The sequence below is a fragment of the Talpa occidentalis genome, unplaced genomic scaffold (genome assembly GCF_014898055.3).
Source record: "Talpa occidentalis isolate TD23 unplaced genomic scaffold, MPIMG_talOcc4v2.1 talOcc4.10, whole genome shotgun sequence".
Lineage (NCBI taxonomy): Eukaryota > Metazoa > Chordata > Mammalia > Eulipotyphla > Talpidae > Talpa > Talpa occidentalis.
In genome coordinates, this window is record NW_023600993.1 from 86031437 (window position 1) to 86055862 (window position 24426).

Sequence of the window (24426 nt, forward strand, 5' to 3'; positions counted from 1 at the left end):
TTCACTCAAGCAAGATCAGGGTGCCATCTACAAATATTTTATTTCTAAAATGAATGAATTCAATGAAAGAAGTTCATGTGACTTACCCCATCCAGGTGGCAGGGGACCAAGAGGATCAAATTCTTTATTTTGTGATGTAGCAAACAAATCTTGATTCTAAAAAGAATATGAAATGGTGAAACAATGAACAACTTAAAAAGACAATCTGAGAGCAACCATATAGTCTGATACATCTTTCCTGGCCTTGTATAACATAATACATTCTTACAGAGCTCACATCTAAGGGAAGTGTCACACAATCCTGCATAAATGCCAATACACTCTGGTGGAAAAAAGTAAATCTTGGCAAACATTATTTAATTTTTAAAATTATTTGAAATTCAAATATCACAAATACATAATCCTTACCCCCAAATGACCATTTTTAGTTCTTTAGCTACAGATCAATAAATTAAAGAACTGTGATTCCTGAAAAAGTCATTTTTTAAAAATAAATTTTATTTTTATATTCCCCATACAATTGCAACCCCCTTATTTTGACCCCAATCCCTCCCCTCCCCGCCCGAAAAAGTCATTTATTAATAACAGTACTCCGTGTTATCAGATGACTGTAAGAAATCTTGTATTTCTAACTTGAAAAGAGAAGTTCACACATAGAACATGGTATACATAAAGAACTGTGGGAAGAGATGGGGGAACCAAGAACAGGCTGTCAAATAAGATAAGAATTCCAGTTAAAAGGAGCTGAACAATTCTAGAATTGCATAGAGGACGCCTTAAATTTTTGTTTGTAGGGGCCTCCCTGGTGATGCAAGGGGTTAAGACGCAACTTACGAAGCTAACCCCAGGCTCTGCAGCACAAGTTCAATCCCCAGCCAAGGAGCAAACCACATGGCGCAGCAGACCTCTCCTGTCTCACCCGCTGCTCCCCTCAGCAGTGTACTTTAGTCAATCTGCCTGTTCTGTTCCCCACTCTGTCTCCAGTGGATCCTCTCACTGCCCACACCTCTGGCCTGTACCCATTCTTGTATGCATAAATAAATAAATCTTTTTTTAAAAAATATTTGTTCGCAAATATCACATTGCACCAAATCTCTCAATGATTGTGTTTCCGTTAAAATGTATAATAAATGTATAATAAAGTGGGGATAATTTGTTACTGGTTAGCAAGACCTGGTTAAGCCCTTCTCCAGTAAGGCAATAAATAAATAAATAAAATAACTATAATAGCTTAAAAAAATACAATAGGACAATATACCACATATATCCAGCACCAAGACTCAATAATTATTTTTTTGTACCTACTCTTTGCTAAAGCAAAAATCAGATATCTCTTTTTAATCCCTATGTACTTTAGTGTGCCTTTCTAAAATTTGTAGACATTTTCTTATATAATAACAAGACCATTAAAACACCTAGATAAGAATCTAGTTAATTCTATCATCTAATACCCAACCCCAAATTAACTCCCTCTGATTATTTGTTCTAATCAGAATACGAAGTCCTTACATTACATTTGGTTGAATTTCTTAAAGTCTCAACCTATAGCAGTTCTTCTGTTTTGTTTTTTTTTTTTTTTACCCCCATACTACTGCCATTGACTTATTAAAGAAACTGGGTTGACTTACTGAAAGTTTTTAAGATTTATTTTATTTATTTATGCATACAAGAGCTGGGGTGTATGCCAAGGTGGGAGGGGAGGGGTGAGAGGATTCACCAGAGACAGAATGGGGAGCAGAACAGGCAGACTGATGAAATACACTGCTGATAGGAGTAACAGAAGAAACTGGAGAGATCTGCACACCATGTGGGTTAGTTCCCTTGGTGGGAATCAAACTCATGCTGCAGTAGCAGCTGATAGTGCTGGGACTTTAACCCCTGCGCCACCAGGAAGGCCCCCAAAACACAGTATTATTGTGAAGCATAAATAAGATGGGGGTCTATAAAAATACAAAGAGAGGTAGATATAAAGGATGGTCAAAACCGTCAAAACAATCCTGTGACGGCTGTTTTACAGAAGATGGCAGAAAAAACTGTTATATGAAACAAGTTATCTTTCTTAGTCATAACCAGGTAGTGAAGGCTGCTGATAACAGTGAATTTATCTGTATCAGTGAGTGATAGCTGTTACGGTGATAGCAAATACTCATATTCAGCTTAATATGTAACAAGTTGCTCACCCCATAAATGAATCTCTGGTTAAATTGCTGCATTGCTCCTTGAAGCTGACTACGTTGGAGCTGCCACTGTTCATAGTTCCGTACAGATTCCAATGTTGGCCTCTGCCACGTTGTTGTTCTTGTGAAATGGTCAACATAATAAATACGTCCCATGTTGTCAACCCGCCGTTCCCAGCTAAATAAATACAAAAACAACCTAATTCAACAAATACTTCTGAAACAGATATTAAACAAACAAGAATTTCGCACTGACCCTGGTGCATATTTGTAAGATTTTACCTTGAGAAAATACTTTTGATTTACTTGCAGTTTTTCATTTTACCAATTTTTAAGCAATCTATCAATGAACTTAACAGAGATGCCTCTTCAAATTTTTTTCTTGAAAAGTCCTCAAGGGGCCTCTCTGGTGGTGCAAGAGGTTAAGACGCAACCTATGAAGCTATCTGCAGCCACAGCAGCACGAGTTTGATCCCCAGCCAGGGAGCTACCCACATGGCGCAGCAGAGCTCTCCTGTTTCTCCCACCAGCTGCTCCCCTCAGCAGTGCATTTCAGTCAATACATCTGTTCTGCTCCCCACTCTGTCTCTGGTGAATCCTCTCAACCCCCACACCCCTGGCCTGTACCCCAGTTCTTGTATGCGTAAATAAATCTTTTTAAAAAAAAGTCCTTAAGGTCTATCAGTCAGAGTCTTAAAACATAATGTATATTCAGGGAATAAATCTTAGTCATTAGGTGAAAAGTTAACACTTTCTTTTCAGTGTTCCTTTGACTGTTCCAATTCTAATAGGGACACAATTATATATATAGCTTTACACAAATATCAAAAAGCACTTTTTCACAATAAGGGAACTATCTTTTTTATCATTTCAAATACGTACATAATATTAAGCACTGATACAATTTGGTGATTGGCTTTTAGGAATATGTATCATCAATACTCTGATATTAAAAGTAGTAAAATAATAAATACCTTAGTACATTGTTTTTCTTATCTTGAATTATTTCTTTTTAAAAAAAAAAAAAGATTTAATTATTCATGCATACAAGAACCAGGGTACAGACCAGATGTGCGGGAGGGTGAGAGGATTCACCAGAGACAGAGTGGGGAACAGAACAGGCATACTGAACAAAATACACTGCTGATGGGAGCAGTGGATGAGACAGGAGAGGTCTGCTGCGCCATGTAGTTATCTCCCTAGCCAGCCAGAATTGAACCTCACAGCGCTGTGCTCAACCGCCTGCACCACCAGGGAGGCCCCTCTTGAATTATTTCTTCAGGATAAATTTCCTAGAGAGAATTACTTAGGGTATGTGCATTATTATGGTTACACTTTTTCTGTAAGAGCTGTAACTATAATTTATACTCCTACTAACAATGTTAGGTGATAAAGTTCCTCTACAAGCTTACCAATACTGGATATCATCTACTAACTTAACAAGTAAAACTGTACCTTTAAAGAATGTAATTAAGATTACTAGCAAGGTTAAAAATTTCCCTGTTTGCTACTGTTTTATTGCCTTGAATAAAAAATACATTCTTCCCAACATTTTAACAATATAAATGTTAAATGCCCAACACCACATAATTTATTTATTTCCCCAAATACTTTGTAATGACTTCACTATAACACTGAAGTTTTGTTTTTGTTTTTAACAAAATAGGAACTTTTCCCTCATATATATGGATAGGGGCTATAACTCTTTCTCAATTAATTACTCTTGAAGAAACTAATCCCAGTACTCTCTGGTTTGAGTCAGGTAAAGTTCAGAAAGAAAAACCTGGAAGCAGCAAAACCTATGGAATCTTTAAGTCAGAAATGAGTGAAAATAAAAATCACTCATCATGCTCAGTGAATTCTCTTACTCTTTCTTTCTACTTTGTACCCACCACAAAAGACTATCAAGAGGAAAAGCAGAAATGTAGGGAAGATTTTATATAAAATTTACATATGGGTATATATGTGTGTGTGTGTAAATATATACACACACACACACACACATATATATAAATACATATATATAAAATATATATATGTAATCTAGAAAGGTTTTTTTCCTTCTTTAATTAGGATACTTACCCAGGGGGCAGAGGTTCCGGTCTATCCCACGTGGTTCTTTTCTCAATATGGTCTACATAGTAAACTCGCCCATGCTGGTCCACTCTTTGCTCCCAACTTAAACACAAAATTTAAAGAGGACTGGTATGGTACTTGTCTCTGCCTTTTTCTCTTATATTACCATATTATAAAACTAAGGAAAATAAGCATGTCAGTATACAAAGAAGATACCAAAAGAATTTAGGAATAGTCAAAAAATGTTATCTTGAGGGTGATAAATACAGTGGATGAGATTTCTTCTGATACAAGTATATGCTCTAGGAGATGAGTTGTATTTCTAAAGAGGTTAAAGGCTGATGCATTCCAGAGACAAACTCTATCTCAGGACCTGAGATAAAAAGAAAGTTGTAATTAAGTTTATGAAATCTGTAGGAAGACTGAGTTGCTACTGAAAGAAAAAGGACTGTTTGGGTTCTAGACAAACTGGAATCAAACAATAAGACTTTATCCGATGTACCTCTGCACAGTACTATAAAGAAATTTAATCTGATTATCTTGTCATCTTGGTAGGTTTATCCCCAAAGTGAAGATAGGAAAACCATCCTAACTTAGATAGGCCAATTACTTCTAAGAGCGCCCAGTTATTCCTTGCCAATCTGTTGCACAAGCAACTTTTTAATGTGGCTTCCCATTAGGCTTGCCAAAAGGTAAATAGCCTAACTATTGTCACAAACAATATAAAATCTATTTAGCAATTAGAATTCTCATCATGACAGGTTTATCAGTCACTTGTTTAATTCTGATTAGCTTTCTGAGCTCTGGATTAATTTGAACACTACAATGTATATACATATAAATAACTAGGGTTATTAATGTTAAAAACATTCAGATTAAAAGGGATTATAAAAACTAATTAAATAGTATTACTTTCTATAATGGCTTTATGAGGGAAAATTTTTTAATTTTAAAAAGTTATTTTTTTCCCTTTGAAGAAAAAGAAATTATGAGTTAGGTGACTATTTTATTACTTGGTCTTAGCTAACTTTATGGTTTAGAGTCCTTAAAAAAAAATTTCCCCCCATTTTGCTTTGGAAAAGGGTGGGGGGGAATTTCAAATGTGGCAAGTTTTTGGGTACAGTTTGACTCCACATCCCTAAAATCAGTTACAATTGCCTGAAGACAATTTTTTAAAGAATGGAGTTTAGTACCATTTTCACTATTAATAAGTATATGCAGATGCCTCCCAAAAAAAATTGTCAACCAAAACCAGTTACTCACCCAGGTGGCAGGGGAGCTTGAGGTACAGGATTTAATGGCCTAGGGCCTGAGCCTCCAGATATAGTAAGAGGAATTATCAATCCAGACGCTGCTCCCTCAGATGTATTTGAATTTGTATTTGTTGGTGGCAGAGAGCCGGTACTAGATCCATCACTTTCAGAAGTGGCAGATGGTGAACCATTCACAGATGCTATAAAAGATTTAGGAAAACAATCTTTTGTTTTCAAAAATCTGAATTCGAAATAGAATTTCAATTTTAAAAGATAAAAAGGTAGATGACAAATATAAATTGAGATATACATAGGCAGGTGAAATTACTTAAAATAATGGGATATAGACAATGACCCTACTTAATAGGCTCATTCACAACTTTTTAGTCTATCCCATTACCTCTTTTAGTTACAAAGCATATATAGATTCTAATTTCCTGATGCCACAGTAAGCAAAAACTTTTAGAATAGGAAAGTGTTGGTATCCCTTGGTATAATAAGTTCATTTAGCAATTTTCTAGATCATAAAAATGGTCTTTCCTATGAAAACCTGCAGTTCAGAAAACAAATTTTGATAGTAGTTTTAATATAGGATATGACTGATTAACTATTTGCAAGAATATTACTGTTGAAGTACATATTACACATTCAGGAAATACTTGTTGATAAAACAATTCCTGAAGGAAGTCACTAATACTATGACAAAATAGTATATGACCTTAAAGACTAGGAATATAGTGTTAACACAATTATCTACAAAAAAAGGAGGAAGATGTATAATTAAAATCATTTAATAAAATGATATCTCAACAACCAGTTTACGCTTCCAATATTGAATTCCTTTACATTCATTCTCTGTTCATCCTAGCAGAAGGAAAAATAAAAAATAAAGGATTTGTTTTGGCTAATCAGATGTTAACATTTTTACCACATGAAATATGTTCATTTGTTATATATATTTTTTTGCTTTAAAATCTGAGTATCATTTATCTGGTTGGATTATTTGCCATTTAGTAACTGTCTTTTTAAAGAATATAATGAGACTAAGCAACCAGATCCTTGACTATAAGACATGCTTTATTCCAGTTACAATCCCACCAGAAAGCTGCAATCTCATCTATACTGCCTATATTTATATAATGCACAAAATTTTCATTCTCAACATTGCTTCAATGACCTCCCCTGGAGGAAAATCTTAGGAAAAAAGGCATTTTCTATAGTTAATCACAGAAAGATCATTCTTAGCCAAAATATAAAATACTGCCAGAAAACCAGCCTAAACCTGACACTTACCTGTATATCAATTTCAAAATAGAACATTATTGATAATCATACTACTGAGAGCTACGTCCCTAGTGTATGGCTGGAATACACACCTGGTCTACGTGGGGTAGGAGGAGGTGGTCGTGAAGGTCTTGGAGGCCTAGAAGGCTTAAAACCGCCATTTGAAAGTGATGGAGAATTATTCCCATTGACCCTCCTATTTTCACCAGACCCTGCATCCTCAGGGTCATCTGATCCACTTGTGTTCACTCTGGGTAAGAAGGGAGGAAAGGAGAGGAAAAGAGAAAAAGAATGCTTTTTGAATTTAACTACAACAACAAACAACAACAGCAGGAGATGAAAACTTAAGATTTTAGAAGCTTGACAAAAGATTCCCTTTTTCTGGCCAGTATTATGAAATACATAAACATCCTTTTTGGGTAGAGTCTTATATATAATCCTTAGAGACCACCCTGAAAGAGTGAGCAGTTGCCCAATGGCACAAGAACACCTCAGACCACTCAAAACTATTAGATATGCTGATTTATATTTCAAATTAGTCTTCGGAGCCACTGCATAAGTAGAACAGAGTCAAATTCTCAAAATCTCAGTATCTTAAAAGGGCATAGATAACTTCACCATCATCATTTTCCTGGTTTCTGCTGGCTCTTAATATTATTCAGGTTTGGGGCAGGGTTGACTGCTTCATGGCAAGAGAAAAAGTACACTTATTTCCTAGGGGCAGGGTGCTCTAACCATTGCTCATTTCAGCAAATGGCATATAAAATGTACAAATAGAGTACAGGTACCCACAGATCTTTCTTTAAAGGAGCTATCACTTCCTAAGAGGAATGATATCAACTGGAAGGAAATAAAGGAAGGGTGGGTGGAGGCATAGGGACATTAATAAGAAATGTTAGAGTCACCATTACTACTACTGTCAGCAAAATATAATCTGACTGCTTTTCCTAGAGGATCTGGTCATAAATTAAAAGCAGAGTGTTAATTAGCCAGCATGGAGATTCATCCTCTTAGGCACTGATATCTACTACCTGGCAAGCAGCAAACTACTACACACTATTCACTGAACCTCCTGAACCTTTAATAAGCCTGAACAAAATAAAATCTAAAAGATTCAAGAAACCAAAATATAGAGGCAGGACCCTGTAATATATCATTTTCAAACTATGTTCCCAAGAAGTTCTCTAGGGCTTTTCTACACCGCTGAGGGGAGCAGCGGGCGCGACTGGAGAGATCTGCCACGCCATGTGGGAATCTCCCTGGCCAGCCAGGAATCGAACCCGTGCTGCAGAGGCTGTGGACAGCTTCATGGTGCTGCGCTCAACCTGCTGTGCCACCGGGGAGGCCCCATTTACTTTTTCTAACAGTATTCTCTAGTGCAAACAAGCAATGCTAGAGAATGTTCCACTTGAGAAATCAGGTATATTTCAATAGAGCAAATTAAAGAATCAAATTAAAGGGGCAGACTGTTCTACTAAAGATCCTGATAAATTTTCCAATTTGCCCAGTAAGAAAAAGTTCTTAAGTTTCCATTGCCAGTGACTCACAAGATAAAAAGTTGTTGTTTTTCTTTTTACTTGTTAGCATATGTGCTGCTGAAATGAGTACTTAAAAAGATATCATAGCGGGCCTCCCCAGTGGCGCAGTGGTTGAGCGCTGGGTTGCGAAGCTGTCCGCGGCCTCTGTGGCACCAGTTCGATCCCCAGCTGCTCCCTGGTCACTGGAGGAGGGTCCCACATGGCGCGCAGACCTCTCCTGCCGCCCACTGCTCCCTTCAGCAGTGTACTTCAGTCCTTCTGCCTGTTCTGCTCCCCGTTCTGGCTCTGGTGAATTCTCTCACCCTCCCACGCTTCTGACTGTACCCAGTGTATGTATAAACAAAACAAACAAACAAATAAATAAATAAAACATGCCTCCATTTAAAAAAAAAAAAAAGATATCATAGCTCAAGTCTCCTGGGAACTAAGAAATTAGAAAAGACAGATGACTATGAGAACCTACACCACAGTTTCAATGGGATTGGTGTACTGGTGTTAGAAATAAAATTAAAAATTAATACTGATTTGGTAGGACATAGAACTTTTACTAAGTCCTGTACAATTATATAGACCCAGATTGACAGACCCAAAATGATTGCTGTAACTGCCAAAATTATTGTAGCTTCCACCACTTCCAAAACTGCTTCCATTATTACCAAATTTATCATAGCCATCCTCACTGCTACCATATCCACCACTACCATGTCTTTCACCAAAACCACGATGACCATTAAAGTTTCCTCCATGACCAAAATTGTTATTCCCACCAAAACTTTACAACCGCCACCAAAGTTTCCAGAACCATTGTGACCTCTTTGGCTGGATGAAGCACTGACCATTTCGTACTTACATAGGGGGTTTTTCCCTTACCTCACATTATAGTCATTCACTGTGTATTTCTTTTTTTTTTTTTTTTTTAAGATTTATTTGCTTATGCATACAAGAACTGGGGTGTAGGCCAGAGGTGCGGGAAGTAGAGGATTCACCAGAGATAGAGTGGGGAGCAGAACAGGCAAATATACTGAAATACACTGCTGCGGGGAGCAGCGGGCAAGTCGGGAGAGGTTTGCTGTGCCATGTGGGTTGCTTCCAGGCTGGGGATTGAACTCGTGTTGCAGTGGCTGCAGACAGCTTCACAGGTTGCATCTCAACCCCTTGCGCCACCAGGGAGGCCCTAGTTTTTTTTTAAAATCTACTCTGACCTTGAGATAAGCTGAAGTTCTAATGTGATTTCCCCACCCCCTCATATCCCCCCTCACACTATTCCCTGGCTTGAGCAGTATGAGCCCGGATTCTCTTCTGCAGTATCTGATGTCCTGTCTTTTCAAGGCATTTGTTTTTCTATTTTTCTGTTTCTTTCTAAAAGATTTTGAAAGTGAAAAAATGACTTCTAATTATGAAATAAAAATTACCTTCAATCCCACATTCTGGATATTATTGCCATTAATATATGGGAGTATCTCTTGTCATCCTAAGTAACCTTCTTCAGTTTGTCCTCTTCCTCTCATTCGCTAACAGAATCCTGTGGTTCTTTTCTCATCTTCCTTTTTCTATCCATGGATCCTCCCCCTCCCCCCCGAGGGCTTCAAATACCATTTCAAAGATCATCTCTAAAAATGAACTCCAAATCAGTTTCCAATCTTCTCTCATACCCTTCTCCGGTACCAAATTATTAAATAAATGCAGGAGATCTAAATAAATTTCCAATTCTAGGTTACTCTTCCTTCTATATTCTGGGTCTAGGGATTGACACTGCTATCCTCCCAGATTACTTTTTTCCTTCTCTTGTGTTTCTTAACACTTAGTACCTAAATCTCATTGATATTCCACATTCTCTCTACTCTTCCACCGAAACAGCTCTACTTAACTAGTTAAAGTAACTGACCTCATTATCTCCCAGTGGATTACTAGAACAACTTCCCACACAGGCCTTCCCACCTTCACTCATCACTATATAATCCAAACTAAAGACATCTGTTAAACAGAATTTTTCCGATGGAGTTCTCATCATACCAATGCTCTATTTCAAGCATTTTGGGGGATATTCCTCTTAAGAGAAAAAGATCCCATAAGCTGTTACTTGCAAACCAAAAATCTCCATATGACCTCAACCTACCTAATAGTAAAAATAAGATTTATTGAAGGCTAAGTATTTACATGAAAAAAGAACAGCATCCCACTTTAGGTGACAGTAAAATATGGTAATTATGAACATAGATTCTGAACGTAAAGCAGTCCCAGGTTCAACAGTTTCACTTACACTATTAACTCAGACAAATTACTTTTCCTTTCTTAGCCTCTTTCTCATTACCTACAGAAATACCTATTTACTTTATAGAAATGTTTAGGGACTAACTGAAATAATGGGAAACATGTTCATCATACTGCCTGACATATAATACAGGTACTAAATATTAACTGATTCTGCTATCAAATTTACCACCTGCTATTTCTCCCTTTCAATTTCTCTATTTTGAGCAAATACGCTGACTGAAGATTTCTAACAAACATTCTGTTCTTTCTTACCTCCATGACTGTTTTTCCTCCTTTCATCTGTAATTCCTGAAACTCTCTAATACCCACAAGACAGGCATATCCAAATTATAATTATTCATTATAGTCTTAGGTCAAATGCCGTTTTCTTCCATGAAGGTTTTACAAATTTTATTTTATAAACCAATTAACATTTTTAAAACCAATCATGTATTATTTTGTAACAACAGAAATAAAACAGATCAAAAAAACAAGATTCAAACTAGTCCTACAGTAAAAGAATATGTATGAGGTTCAGAAGGAATGACATTTTTGGCAAATTCTATAACCTGGACATTCAAGAAATAGCCCTTGTTACATAACCTTTCAGTCTTAATAGTTAACTATAACAAAGAAATAGCTAACCATAGATGTTCTCAAATTGTAGGCCTAGCACCATCAGCATCACCTGGAATACTAGTGAGAAATGCAATTCTCAGGCCTCACCCTGGACCTAATGAACTAGGGACTAATAAGAAGACTCATAATTGAAAGACACAAAAGGAATCCAAATAGGAAAAGAAGTAGTCAAACTATCACTATTTGCAGATGATATGATAATATACATAGAGAATCCCAAAAACTCCACAGAAAAACTAATTCAACTAAACAATCAGTTCAGTAAAGTGGCAGGACACAAAATCAACACGCAAAAGTCAGTAGCCTTCCTCTACACAAACAATAAATCTGAAGAAGAAATCAAAAAACCATCCCTTTTATTAGCGAAACAAAAAAAAAATCAAATACTTGGGAATAAATTTAACAAAAGAGGTAAAGGACCTATACAAAGAAAACTATAAAATACTGTCAAAAGAAATAGAAGAAGACACAAAGAAATGGAAAGACATCCCCTGCTCATGGATTGGAAGAATAAACATTATTAAAATGGCCATCCTACCAAAAGCAATATACAGATTCAATGCTATTCCAATAAAAATTTCAATGTCATTCTTCAAAGAAATAGAACAATTACTGATGAAATTTATATGGAATCACCAAAAACCCCAAATAGCCAAAGCTCTCCTGAAAAAAAAAAAAAGGGAATGGAGGCATCACACGCCCAGACTTCAAACTATACTACAAAGCCATAATCATCAAAACTGCATGGTATTGGAACCAGAACAGACACACAGACGAATGGAAAGGAGCAAAGAATATGCATTGGAGCAAAGAAAGTTTGTTCAATAAATGGTGCTGGGAAAACTGGGTCGCTACAAGCAAAAGAATGAAGCTTGACTACTACCTAACACCATGCACAAAAACCAACTCAAAATGGATTAAAGAACTAGACATAAGACCTGAAACCACAAAATACATAGAAGGAAATATAGGCAAAACACTACATGATATGCATATCAAAGTACATCTTTACAGACACATCACCCAAAGCAGTGATAGTGAAGGCAAAGATAAACAGCTGGGACTACATCAAATTAAAGAGCTTCTGCACAGCAAGAGAGACAATAACCAAAACAAAGAGAAACCCCACTGACTGGGAGAACATTTTTGCACACAACACTAATGATAAAGGACTGATCACAAAAATCTACAAAGAGCTGATGAGACTCAACAACAACAAAAATAATCCTGTCAAAAAACGGGCTGAAGAGCTAAAAAGAAACTTCTCTGAAGAGGAAATGCAAATGGCCAACAGACATATGAAAAAATGTTCAACATCACTTGTAATCAGGGAAATGCAAATCAAAACTACCATGAGATACCATCTTACACCAGTGAGAATGGCACATATTAAAAAAACTAGCAACAACAAATGTTGGCGAGGTTGTGGAGAAAAAGGAACTCTCCTGCACTGTTGGTGGCAGTGCAAACTGGTCCAACCACTATGGAGAGCTGTGTGGAGATTTCTGGACCTACTAAACATAGAGCTTCCATATGATCCAGCAATTCCACTCCTAGGTATTTACCCAAAGGACACAGAAACATCAATTCCAAAGAGCACCTGCACCCCTATGTTTATCGCAGCACTATTTACAATAGCTAAGCTTTGGAAACAACCCAAATGCCCAAAAATAGATGACTGGATCAAGAAGATGTGGTACATATACACCATAGAATATTACTCAGCATTCAAAAAAGATAAACACATGCAATTTGCAGCAACATGGATGGAGCTAGAAGGGATCATGCTCAGCGAAATAAGCCAGAAAGAAAAAGAAAAATACCGGATGGTCTCACTCATAGCAGGAATCTAGAAAACTTAAATAAGGGACCAGGAAAAAGAATAACTGTAAGAAAGAAAATATCAAAATCAACAAACAACTATGAACCAGAGACACTCTATTTGGGGTGAGAGGCGGGGAAAGGAGGGATGGGGGTCAAAATAAGGGGGTTGTAATTGTATGGGGAATATAAAAATAAAATTTAAATTAAAAAAAAGGAGATTCATAATCTGTTTGAATAAGTACTTCAAGTGATTTCTAATACACTCTGAAATTTGAGAAACAGCCATACTGAAACAGTACCAGTAGTTTATTTAAGTCCTTTAGTAAGTGGGTGTGAAGCTAAACCTGCAATGGATTTTAAAAATCATTATGGAAACCTGAATACTACACAGAACTGTCAGTATGAACCCACTACCACCATTATCTTTCAAAAGCAATTGGCTACTAATCATGAGCTACTATGGCTTTGTTCCCTTGCTCCACAATTTTATAAACCTCTGCTTACCTAACCACATATATACATCTGTCCCATATGTTCATAAACAGGATAGAGAACCCTGGCAAACCAAGATGTTAATATGGTTAAGGTTATAAATAATGCTACAAATCAAAGGACAGTCAAGAAGTCACACCTAAAAACAAAAATTTGAACACCAGGCACCAATCCATTTTGGGAGTTCATAAAAATAACATTAAGACAACACTAAGAGGGCCTCCCTGGTGGCACAAGGGGTTGGGACGCAACCTATGAAGCTTTTTGCAGCCACTGCGGCATGAGTTTGATCCCCGGCAAGGGAGCTGCCCACATGGTGCAGCAGACCTCTCCTGACTTGCCCGCTGCTCTCCTCAGCAGTGTATTTCAGTTGATCTGCCTGTTCTGTTCCCCACTCTGTCTCTGGTGAATCCTCTCACTGCCCCCCACACACCTCTTGCCTGTACCCCAGTTCTTGTATGCATAAATAAAAAAATCTTTAAAAAAAAAAGACAACACTAAGAAATATTAAAACATTCAGATACGCTATAGAAGAAAGCATGATACACTTAGTGCTTAAATTTGTACAAAAATAACTTAAAGCTGTTTAGTAAACTTCCTAAATTATAACAGGGTTGGGGTTAAGAGGACACAAAAAGGGTCCTTGTTCCGTAGATATATGTTGCCCTGCATTTTTAATCTTACAGTTAATAAAGTCAGCAAATACAAGCAAAGGAAAAAATCCAGACAAGGCCATATATTTTGTGTAGTACATTTAAACCATAGTTGATAGTTTATAATGCTTTTCAAGCCCATCATTTCAGAGATATGACCTCTAGAATAAAAGCTAATGCAAAGAAATTCATGATCAACACAAAAGACACAAAGAATAGTCTGGAGATCTCAGAAATCTAGATTTCCCAGTTATTTACGACAATAATTCACTTGAGAAGATGAAAAGCACTGAATGAATAAATGGTATGAAGCTAAGGGCTCAAGCAAAGCCCTGGCAAGAAATTTAGAGCTGCCAGTTTTTCATAAAGCATTGTAAGAAAGAAATTTGAAATATATAAAAACCATCAATAGAATGGTAAAGTAAAAACTTTCTATAGGTATATTAAATTCTACCACATTTTTACTTACTATAAAAAAATATGGGTTTAGTATTTAAAAGAGTTCACTCACCAAAGCAAACTGAAATATTAAAACATTTTTATGGGGGAAATTTTGGGAATTCAAAATAAAATTCTATTAAAGATAAAACTAAGAAAAAAATAAATGAATTTAAAACTAAGAAGAGGTATAGAAGGTATAAATTGTCTTCCAGTCTACATAGATATTTATGTAATTTAAAGGCCTTTTCTATAGTTTTTCAATCACAGTGAGAAAAAAGGTAACTGTTCTCTAGGCAAGAAGTAACCTCCCTTTGTGAGGGTACTATGATTCCTTGTCACAGGATTGATTCTGTGAAGATAAATCTGGTAGGTACAACCTTACAGCTTTACAAACTGATTTTCTAAAGATCTTGATGAGTTGGCTTTTTAAAAACTTTTTCTTATGAACAGTAAAATAGTACAACAAACTCCCATGTACCTAACAACTAGGCTGCAACATCTTGTTCTATTTGTTTCACCTATCCTCCCCTATAGCTCTGACACTATAATATCCCATTTTTCTGGATATTTTCCCCTTATGTACTATTAACACCACTTTCCTGGTTCTTCTCTTCCTCCTCTATTCCTGTGGTTTATATTCTTTCTACCCATTGCTTACCCAGTTTTGGAAAAAAGAAGAATCCAACAGCATTTCAGCACTCTATTTGAAGACACTTTAATTGCCTAAGACTAGGATCATCTCCTTTCCTAAATTCATCTCCTTTTACCAGTTTCCAAGATAAACAATAAAAACTTGAGTTTGTTAAGTCAGTTACTACAGCTGAAGATATACAATACTTTTCAGCCCTAGGCCTAAAGGCAGAGTTCATGAAGTACTGACCGAGCAAACAGCTGTTATATATCTCTGCCTTTTCTAATGAAGGACCAGTAGCTATAGCTAGTGTTGACCTTTACATATATTTAAACTGAACATCCCAGCTTTCCTAAAAAAGACATAACAGTCCAGTGATGGCCCTGGGATTCTGGACTCTCCACTTCTGGAAAAAATGCCAGTATATTTACTTTCTCTGATTTGGATATCCCTGGCTTAGTCACATAAGCTGTGAATCGTGACGCTTTCATAAATATTTCCTCTCTTACTTTTTCTGACATTCATTTATTCTTATATCAATCTGAACTTACAGTTTTTCCTAAAATGAATCTCTATTCATTCTCGCTGGTCTTTTTCTGAATTCCATGGTAAGCAATTAAGTGAACTCTTACCTTGTTTCATCTTTGGGTCTGGAGCCATCATCATTCTGTGAAGCGCCTTTAACATCAACAAAATTTAGACAGAGAAAATGAGTTTCAAAAGGTTTTCACCTTTTTCCTAAACATGTTATAAAGGCAAATCTCTTTACTAAATCTTTCTAATAAACAACACATAATTTAAATTCCTACCAACACTTATAAGGAAAATGTAATCATTGTTTATGTAATTGAAATAAAACAATTACCAAAATTTTGTGCAAATGCTTTTAATTATGGTATGAGATGTTAATGTCAAGGTATATTACTTGAGGTACTTCTGCCTTCTCTGAAATATATTTTGCTTGATTCTAATTCAGATCTAGGAAGTTAGCCATCTTTTATATTCCAAATATCTCACAAAGAGTGCTGATCACCAGCCAATTAATAAACAATTCTGAAAACACAAAACCCAGTAACAGTTCTCTTTTGCAGGGGCCTAGAAGACAGCTTTATGAATAGAAAAGGCATACATAAGTACCAATGTGGCCAAAATAAACACAACATTCATTTTCTTCAAATTTTATTAATAGGAAACATCAGTGAGGGGTCTGTATACTATAAACACGCTAGAGAAAGGCTAGAGCTAGGCACACTGATTCTAGAAAAAATAGACAAAGAAGAAAAAACTATAAATTGTTTCTAGAAAAACTCCAATTTAACAGTGTTGGTCCATTTAAAAAAGAACAGTCCCTGAATACAGTATTAAACAATGAAATCACCACTACAGAATAATTAATGAGTTCATTAAAAAGAGGGTAAGTCACCACTATACTATACAACGCTCAGCAAAGTTGGTTAAGTTTCTCATCTAATCTAAATAATGTGTACAGGTAAATACAGATAAAATACAGTATATCTAGGAAATGAAAACTGTTCAGTAATAAAAAGGAACAAACTATTGAAACATACATGTCATAGATGAACCTAAAAAACTATGCAAAGTGAAAGACTAACACAAAAGACCACATATTGTATGAATCCACTCATATGAAATGTCCAGAAGGACAAAATTTGAGAGACAAAATCAATTAGTAGTTGTCCAGGGCTGAGGACGGTAACAAGATTTCTTGTAAATGGGCAAAAGGGATCTTGAGGGGGAATGTGATGGGGGGGGGGGGAGGTGGAATGAAAAATGTTCTAGACCTGATTTGCAGTAATAGTTAAATCACTCAGTTAAGTTACTAAAAATCATTATATATATCTGAAATGGCTGAATTTTATGAAATATAAGCTACACCCCAATAAAGCTGTTTAAAATACACAGTACAATGAAATATATTTAGGCTGAAAAGGATACATTTTAATTCTATAAAAATTATTTTTATATGGAAAATATCCCCCTAAAATACATTCCCCTAAAATTGCTGATAAATGAGACAGAGACATAAATGAAGCCAGAAAACCAAGCCAAAATATCCAACATACTAAATCTGTCAATTTTCTCAAAACCTTAATTCTTTCTCATTTATTTTAGTGAAGTCCATTTAATCACATGAACTGAGGCAAGACAACCTGTTATGTATCCCAGCTTCATCATGTACTAACTTGATGACTTTCCAGTGTCTTTTATCTCATATATAAAATAGGGACAATAATGATATCTACTTCACAGAATAGCTGTGAGAAATAAACATTCAAAACAGTGCCCAACGGATAAAAGAACTCCTTTACTATTAGCTATTATTATTTCTCAAAATTTACAATTCTTCAGCAAAATCTTGTCAAGGGCCATTTAGACTCAATCTTTCATTGAATTACAATGCAGAATAAAGCCACACCTATAAAATTTATGACAAATTATTTTCATCTAATCTTGTAATTCCAGCCAGAGAACAGTTTAAAAGAATGAAACTAAGAATCTGAAATTTAATGCCATGATTGTCCAAGAAAAGAAGAATGGCTGTGTTTATAGTTTGCATTTTACAAATGTATTGCTCATTAAAAGTATTCCCAATCCAAATTTTCTAAAGAAAACTGATCAGATTTCTAAATGCACATGATTGTCCCACAGGACACTTTGGAAGATCTACAAAGATCTCTTCTATTCAGTGTAATACTCAAAAGGGCCCTGGTGCCACAAAATAACCAGCTCTAGGATGAAGTAACATACTGCTCCTATTTACTGTGAAAATGCTCTGAGATGGATCAAAAATTAAGGTTTTAGTTAGCATTAAAGTGAAGGGGCTGAATCAGAGATTGCCCTATTAAGCTGGGGAATCATAGAAAGGAGTTAAAGTGTTTCCAGTAAGTATAACACCCTGTCACTAGCAGAAGCAAAAGAAATTTTCTCTGGAGCAGAGAATCCCCAATTTAGGCCCTTTAGAGTTCCATACACTAAGATTAATCTTTTTTTAAAAAGATTTATTTTAGGGCCTCCCTGGTGGCGCAGGCGGTTGCGCACTACACTGTGAAGCTGTCCGCAGCCTCTGGAGCGCCGGTTCGATCCCGGCCAGCCTGTGAGAATCCCACATAGCGCAGCAGACCTCTCCTGTCTCACCCACTGCTCCCCACAGCAGTGTATTTCATCATTCTGCCTATTCTATTCCACGCTCTGTCTCTGGTGAATCCTCTCACCCTTCCACACATCTGGCCTTTGCACCGGTACTTGTATAAATAAATAAATCTTAAAAAAAAAAAGATTTATTTTATTTATGCATACAAGAGCTGGGGTGTAGGCCAGAGGTGCAGGGGGGTGAGAGGATTCACCAGAGACAGAGTGGGGAACAGAATAGGCAGATCTACTGAAATACACTGCTGAGAGAGCAGTTGGCGGGACAAGAAAGGTCTGCTGCGCCATGTGGGTTAGCTCCCTGGCTGGGGTTTGAACTCGTTGCTGCAGTGGCTGCCTCTTTAAGAAACAGTTTTAGGAAACATGGATAGCCACATGCAAAAAAATGAAACTATATTCATACCTAACTCCACACACAAAATCAATTCAAAATGGATTAAAGACTTGGTTGTAAGAGCTGAAACCATGAAACACTTTAACCATAAAACAAAGGGGATACACTACAGGACATCAACTGCAAAGATGTATTTGGGGATGCAACTCCAACAGCAAGGGAAATGAAAGTAAAAATAAACAAATGAGACCATATCAAACTAAAAAGCTTCAAAGTACCTCAAAAGAATCCATCACAAAGACAAAAAGGCAACTTATAGACTGGGAGAAGAATATTTGTACATCACTCATCTGACAAAAGACTAATTTCCAAAATATATCTAGTACTTACACAATCCAAGAACAACAAAAACCCCAGACAACCCAATGAAAAAATGGGTAAAAGCTGTAAACATTTTTCTAAAGATGATTTTGAGATAGCCCACAGTCACACGAAAAATTGCTCAACATCATTTCTTATTAGGGAAATGTAAATCAAAACCACAATGAGGTATCACCTAATCCCTGCGAGAATAGACCATATCAAAAAAAATTAGAAACAAAAGAGATAAAATGAAGACTAGAACATACACAATAAGAACTGGAAGTCATCTATGCTAAAAACCCCAAATTAAATTTTAATCTATCCAGAATATACACAGGAAATAGTAAAGATCTTACAAAACGATGTTCCTATTTCATAATCATGAATTTGAATGTAAAATAGATTTTTACTTCTCTTAATGAAAACTAGTGTCTTTGACAAAACTTTCTGGTGTTTCCTGTTCAATGTCTTATTTGGGAAGATAGGTGTTGTAACAATCCACCACCACCACCACCTGCCCAAGTAAAAACAGATGAATGGGAAGCTCTTGTAGATATAAACAAATTGAACATATTCAATTTGTTGAATTAATTTAGAATTGAAGGCTACAACAATCAATCTACCTAACTAGCAAATTAAATAAAGATTTCTTCCAGAGGCTCATAAAAGTACATTAACTCTTACTTAAATGAAGGACAACATCATGGCAAATTATGTAGTCACTCTTTAAACTAGAGAAATAAAGTATCATGCTCTTGGTTGGATATTAAACTTATTCCCAGATAAGAGGGCGCAGGATGGAGGAAGTGGGGTAGGGATAGAAAGTTCTCTTATTCTCAAAGCTTGAAGAAAGCGTGAAAACTACTGTTTCACTTAAAGTGAAACTCTGTTTCACCTGAAAAAGGTTTACCTATGAAGCTGCTGTTTTTCATAAAATTTATCCACAGAAGACTAAAACCAAAAACTTGTTAAGTACCAAAAGAGATCATGATGTCTCATCAAGACAATCCAATGTTTATTAAATTATCTAAATATGTAATGAAGCATTATTTGGTAAACTTTAATATCATCATTCATTTTTCATAAACATTTTTCAAAAAGTTAACCAAGAATATAAAAGTCTATAAAAGACCCATCCCTATGTATTCTTGCACAAACACTTCTGACTAAATATTCTCCAGAAAAAAAGTAAAAATATGTAACATTAGAAAAATATTAGAATACAAAGGCAATCCTCTATCCACCCCTGTTCTTTTCCAACCAATGATCAGCTGCTGGGAATATAATTTTAGCATTAAATTCCATTTCTTTTCTGGCTTGTAGTTACAGTTACAAAAATGGAACCAATCAAATAACAAGTGAAGTTCCTACCACACAATTGTGAGTTGAACTGGGTTTTGTTTGTTTGCTTATAACTACTCATGATTTGATTTGAAGTGTACAGGTAAGCAAAGGAAACAATAAATAACTTGTTTCAACTTTGATTCCACATCATAGTAGTTGGCATGATATTGAACATATGAACTCTTAGTGTCTCACTTTCCTTATCTGCAAAATGACGGCAATGTCTTACAAATTTGTGATGGTTAAATGAGAATATAAGTAAACACACCAATATAGCAATTGGTACTTGATAAAACTTTAAAAAAATGGCACTTAGCTATTTATAAGGCAACTCTAATCCTAAAATTCACTGTGACTGCCCAGTAAAAACACCTTTTTACTTCAAAGAATTAGATTAAATTTTGTCAATTATTTTTCTACTTGAACAGAACACTGGTGATAGAGAAATGTCCACTTGTGTAGGAAACAGCAAAGCCTTAACTATAAATATGCAGTTTAGATTGTAGTATGAAACATGAAGAATGGCATGCTTTACTTTTGTTAATTATTAAATATTCTGCATTAGAAATAGTTTCAATTTGTAGGGGGGAATATCTTAATGTTGAGGTTAAGATAGATTTAAAATGTGAGTTAACTTGTATATTTTCCAGAATTCCAATTAAGAGAAATTTGTAAGAGCTCCTCTGACTAGTAGTCAACTAAAATGAATGTCAATTTGAAGCAGTATGACTATTTAAGAAATTTTTCGTTATGCTCATTAATTCACCCAAAGAACCAATCAAATATACACAAGGACTATCTTGAAGGTCATACTATTTAAAAAAGTCATGAGCAAAAAGGAAGTAGGATATTTTCAAAGTAGAAACTAAAGAATAACAGCACCTAACAGTTGCGAAATGTTTCATAATGCAGTTTCTAAGTAAACAGAAAGATTGCTATCAGACTAATCAACGGAAATATTAATCTGCTCTTGTCTTGGGGCCTCTAAAATCTGTCTGATTGAAGTAAAAATATGAACATTCGTAAGTGATAGAAATATTTAAGGAAATCCATTAAATAGTTTCATTAAGCATGCTAACTATGCAGGCAGTAACAGGTGCTATCACACTTCTCTTAATCATAGCTCATGCTTATTCCCTTTAACACTAGCAAAACATGCACTGTAAGACACACTGACACACACAACAATTGGTTTGTCATTATTATAACACAAGCCACTTCTGCAAAGTAGCCTACAGTACTAGGAAGAATTCAAATCAAATTTAAACTCAACCAGACACTGCTACAGACAATAAACTTCCACTGCCATTGTAGTGTGGCATCATTTGGAGGTATGGTATCATTTATGCCATATGAGCTACCATTATTGGCTAACAGAACAAATACTTCAAAAATTAAGTCATAAAGTCAACTGTAGTTATACTTTTGGCTAACTTTTCAACTTATAAAAAATGTTTTATTCATAGAGCAATACATTAAAAAGAAAATATTTAAAATAATCATTGTTTCTATTTTATAAAAAGGAAATAATTAATGTGAAAAAGAAAAGCAATAATTACATACATACAGAGCAGCTAATGTAAGAAGAACTGTTAAATATACTATACAAAGTGATTGCTTACTTTCTGAACACGTAGTTTCACCATTAGTAACAACTTCAGACTCTAATTGCAATCCATCAAGACAAATTGACAAGTCTCCTATTGTTTCTGTTGGTTCTTTGTCACCTACAAGCTGTAAAGTCACAACTACTTCCTCAACTGGAAGAGAATAAAATTACAACAAAATGGTCACTTTTTAAAGTCATCTTAACTGCTGAAACCCTGTCAAAAAATTTACATTTATGTGCATAGAAACTGATCTAACATACTTCATCCAAGGTTTCAGATCATATGACAGCAAAACATGTCAAAATAGAACAAAATTTGCTAATGCTCAATATCCATAAAACACTGGATAGCTTGATCATCTCATTTATTATATTCATCCCATCTTCATATAAAATGAATCAACAGAACCAAGACTATTCAGTAATATATATTAGAGTTACACTGAGCAAAAACATGTAACTTAAGAATTAATTGTAGCTCATAAATTTTAAACAAGAAATAAAATTCCTAGAAGTATGTTTTAGATAGGCATGGGGTAGAAAAGTATATCTTAAAATCATTTATTTAAAAAAGCACATTTCAAGTTTTTATATGTCTGTATTTATACACAAACACACATACTGATAGAGTTCAGGGCATATTCCCTCCATATATGTCACATTGGCATTCTGATTATTTTTTATTAAAATTGCTTGAGAAAGAGCAGGTGCAAAAAGGACACTGACACTCCTCTGTGTACTTGGAAGGAGACATGCCTCATGTTAAAAGTATTCTTCCAGTCAACAAACAACTAGGAACCAGAGACACACTATGGTGGGGGGAGCCGGGAAAGGAGAGATTGGGGTCAAAATAAGGGGGCTGCAATTGTATGGGGAATATAAAAATAAAATTAAAGAAAAAAGCAGTAACAATAATAGCAAAAAAATAAATAAATAAAACCTTTACCCTCTTTCAAAAAAAAGTATTCTTCCAGTAAAAAGAGGATAGAAGTTATATTTATTTCCAAAGATAGGAAACTCAAGGATGAATCAATAAACCATTATTTCTTTACTAATTTACCAGCCTCAACCTTTTTTGTCAATTATCTTTTGTCAAAAAGATATAAAAGTTGGGTACTTTGGTCACTTTGCTGGGTTCCATATATCTCTAGTAAACCTACACATATGAAACTAATTTTTTTCTTATTAATCTTTCTTGAGTCAATTTAACTATTATACCAGCCAAAGAACCTTGAAAGGGAAGAAAGGAAAATTTTTCCCCCCACAGTAAACATATTAGTAAAACAACAGCCATCCAAAATGAGGACATCAAAAGATAATCACTTGAAAAGGAAATCAGTCAATTAACCACATTTGTCTTTCTGAAGTGGTATTATGTTTTTCTTCAACTCTAACCCATATTTTTCAGTTTTTCCATCATTGAGTATACAGGACTTTGATATCTAAACTTAATATTAAAAATACTGGGTCCAAAATGAATGACCAAACCAAGGTAACTCAGAATTTAAATAGTTTAAGATTCTTCTCATTGCTAGTATTATGGCTGAGTGAACTTTAAAAACAGTGAACACAGTCATTTTGCATTTTTACCATATGAATTTCATGGAGCAAAAAACAGCTGAACATAATTTCTAAGACTTTTACATACATACGTTTCATATTATTTGACTTTAATGTTTCATAGATATCTAAGGCAGCAGTTCCCAACAAAGCATCAGATTTCAGTGTCTGGTGACTCCACACACGAAAATGTAATTTACTCACAGGCGTGACAATACTAAAAGTGAAAAAAGATGAAAAAAATTATTTTCACAAAATGTCACAATGGGACTCCAAATAAATTACAGTTGACTTTTTCATGTTTAATGTCATCCCATTGAACCCCTTTATAGTTTTCTGTACAATCAATATTGCCTATATTCTATAACTGTATATAAACCATATCTGAATGTCTTTAATAAAAGTATGCTTATGTTATAAACTGCTGGAAAAATGGCTTCTTTCTGTAGCATAAAAAGTGAATTTACAAATTAAATTCTTATTTTATATGTCAATCTTGAGCTAGAGATTATTTCATCTAATCTTCACAGAAAACCTATAAGATGGGAATTACCATCCCCATACTCAGATATAGAAACTAATATTCAGAAAGGCTAAGCAGGGCCCTCCTTGGTGGTGCAAGGGTTAAAGACACAGTGCTACCAAGCTATCGCCAGCCAATAAGGCACAAGTTCAATCCCCAGCCAGGGAGATGACCCATATGGCACAGCAGACCTCTCCTGGCTCGCCCACTGCTCCCCTAAGCAGTATGTTTCAGTGGATCTGCCTGTTCTGCTCCCCACTCTCT

At 35.4% G+C, this 24426-nt stretch overlaps 1 protein-coding gene across 2 annotated transcripts in view; it reads right to left on the reverse strand.

Moving 5' to 3' along the window:
- Positions 1 to 24426, reverse strand: part of ITCH (itchy E3 ubiquitin protein ligase) — a 108918-nt gene that overhangs the window by 41406 nt on the left and 43086 nt on the right. For both annotated transcript variants that reach the window (XM_037496600.2, XM_037496606.2), the window contains 8 exons: positions 23732 to 23856; positions 22093 to 22230; positions 15894 to 15939; positions 6883 to 7040; positions 5517 to 5706; positions 4260 to 4355; positions 2181 to 2355; positions 87 to 156 (listed from right to left, as the gene is read on the reverse strand). In XM_037496600.2, coding sequence (XP_037352497.1) covers positions 87 to 156; positions 2181 to 2355; positions 4260 to 4355; positions 5517 to 5706; positions 6883 to 7040; positions 15894 to 15939; positions 22093 to 22230; positions 23732 to 23856 — 998 coding nt within the window. The remainder of the gene's footprint in view (positions 1 to 86; positions 157 to 2180; positions 2356 to 4259; positions 4356 to 5516; positions 5707 to 6882; positions 7041 to 15893; positions 15940 to 22092; positions 22231 to 23731; positions 23857 to 24426) is intronic.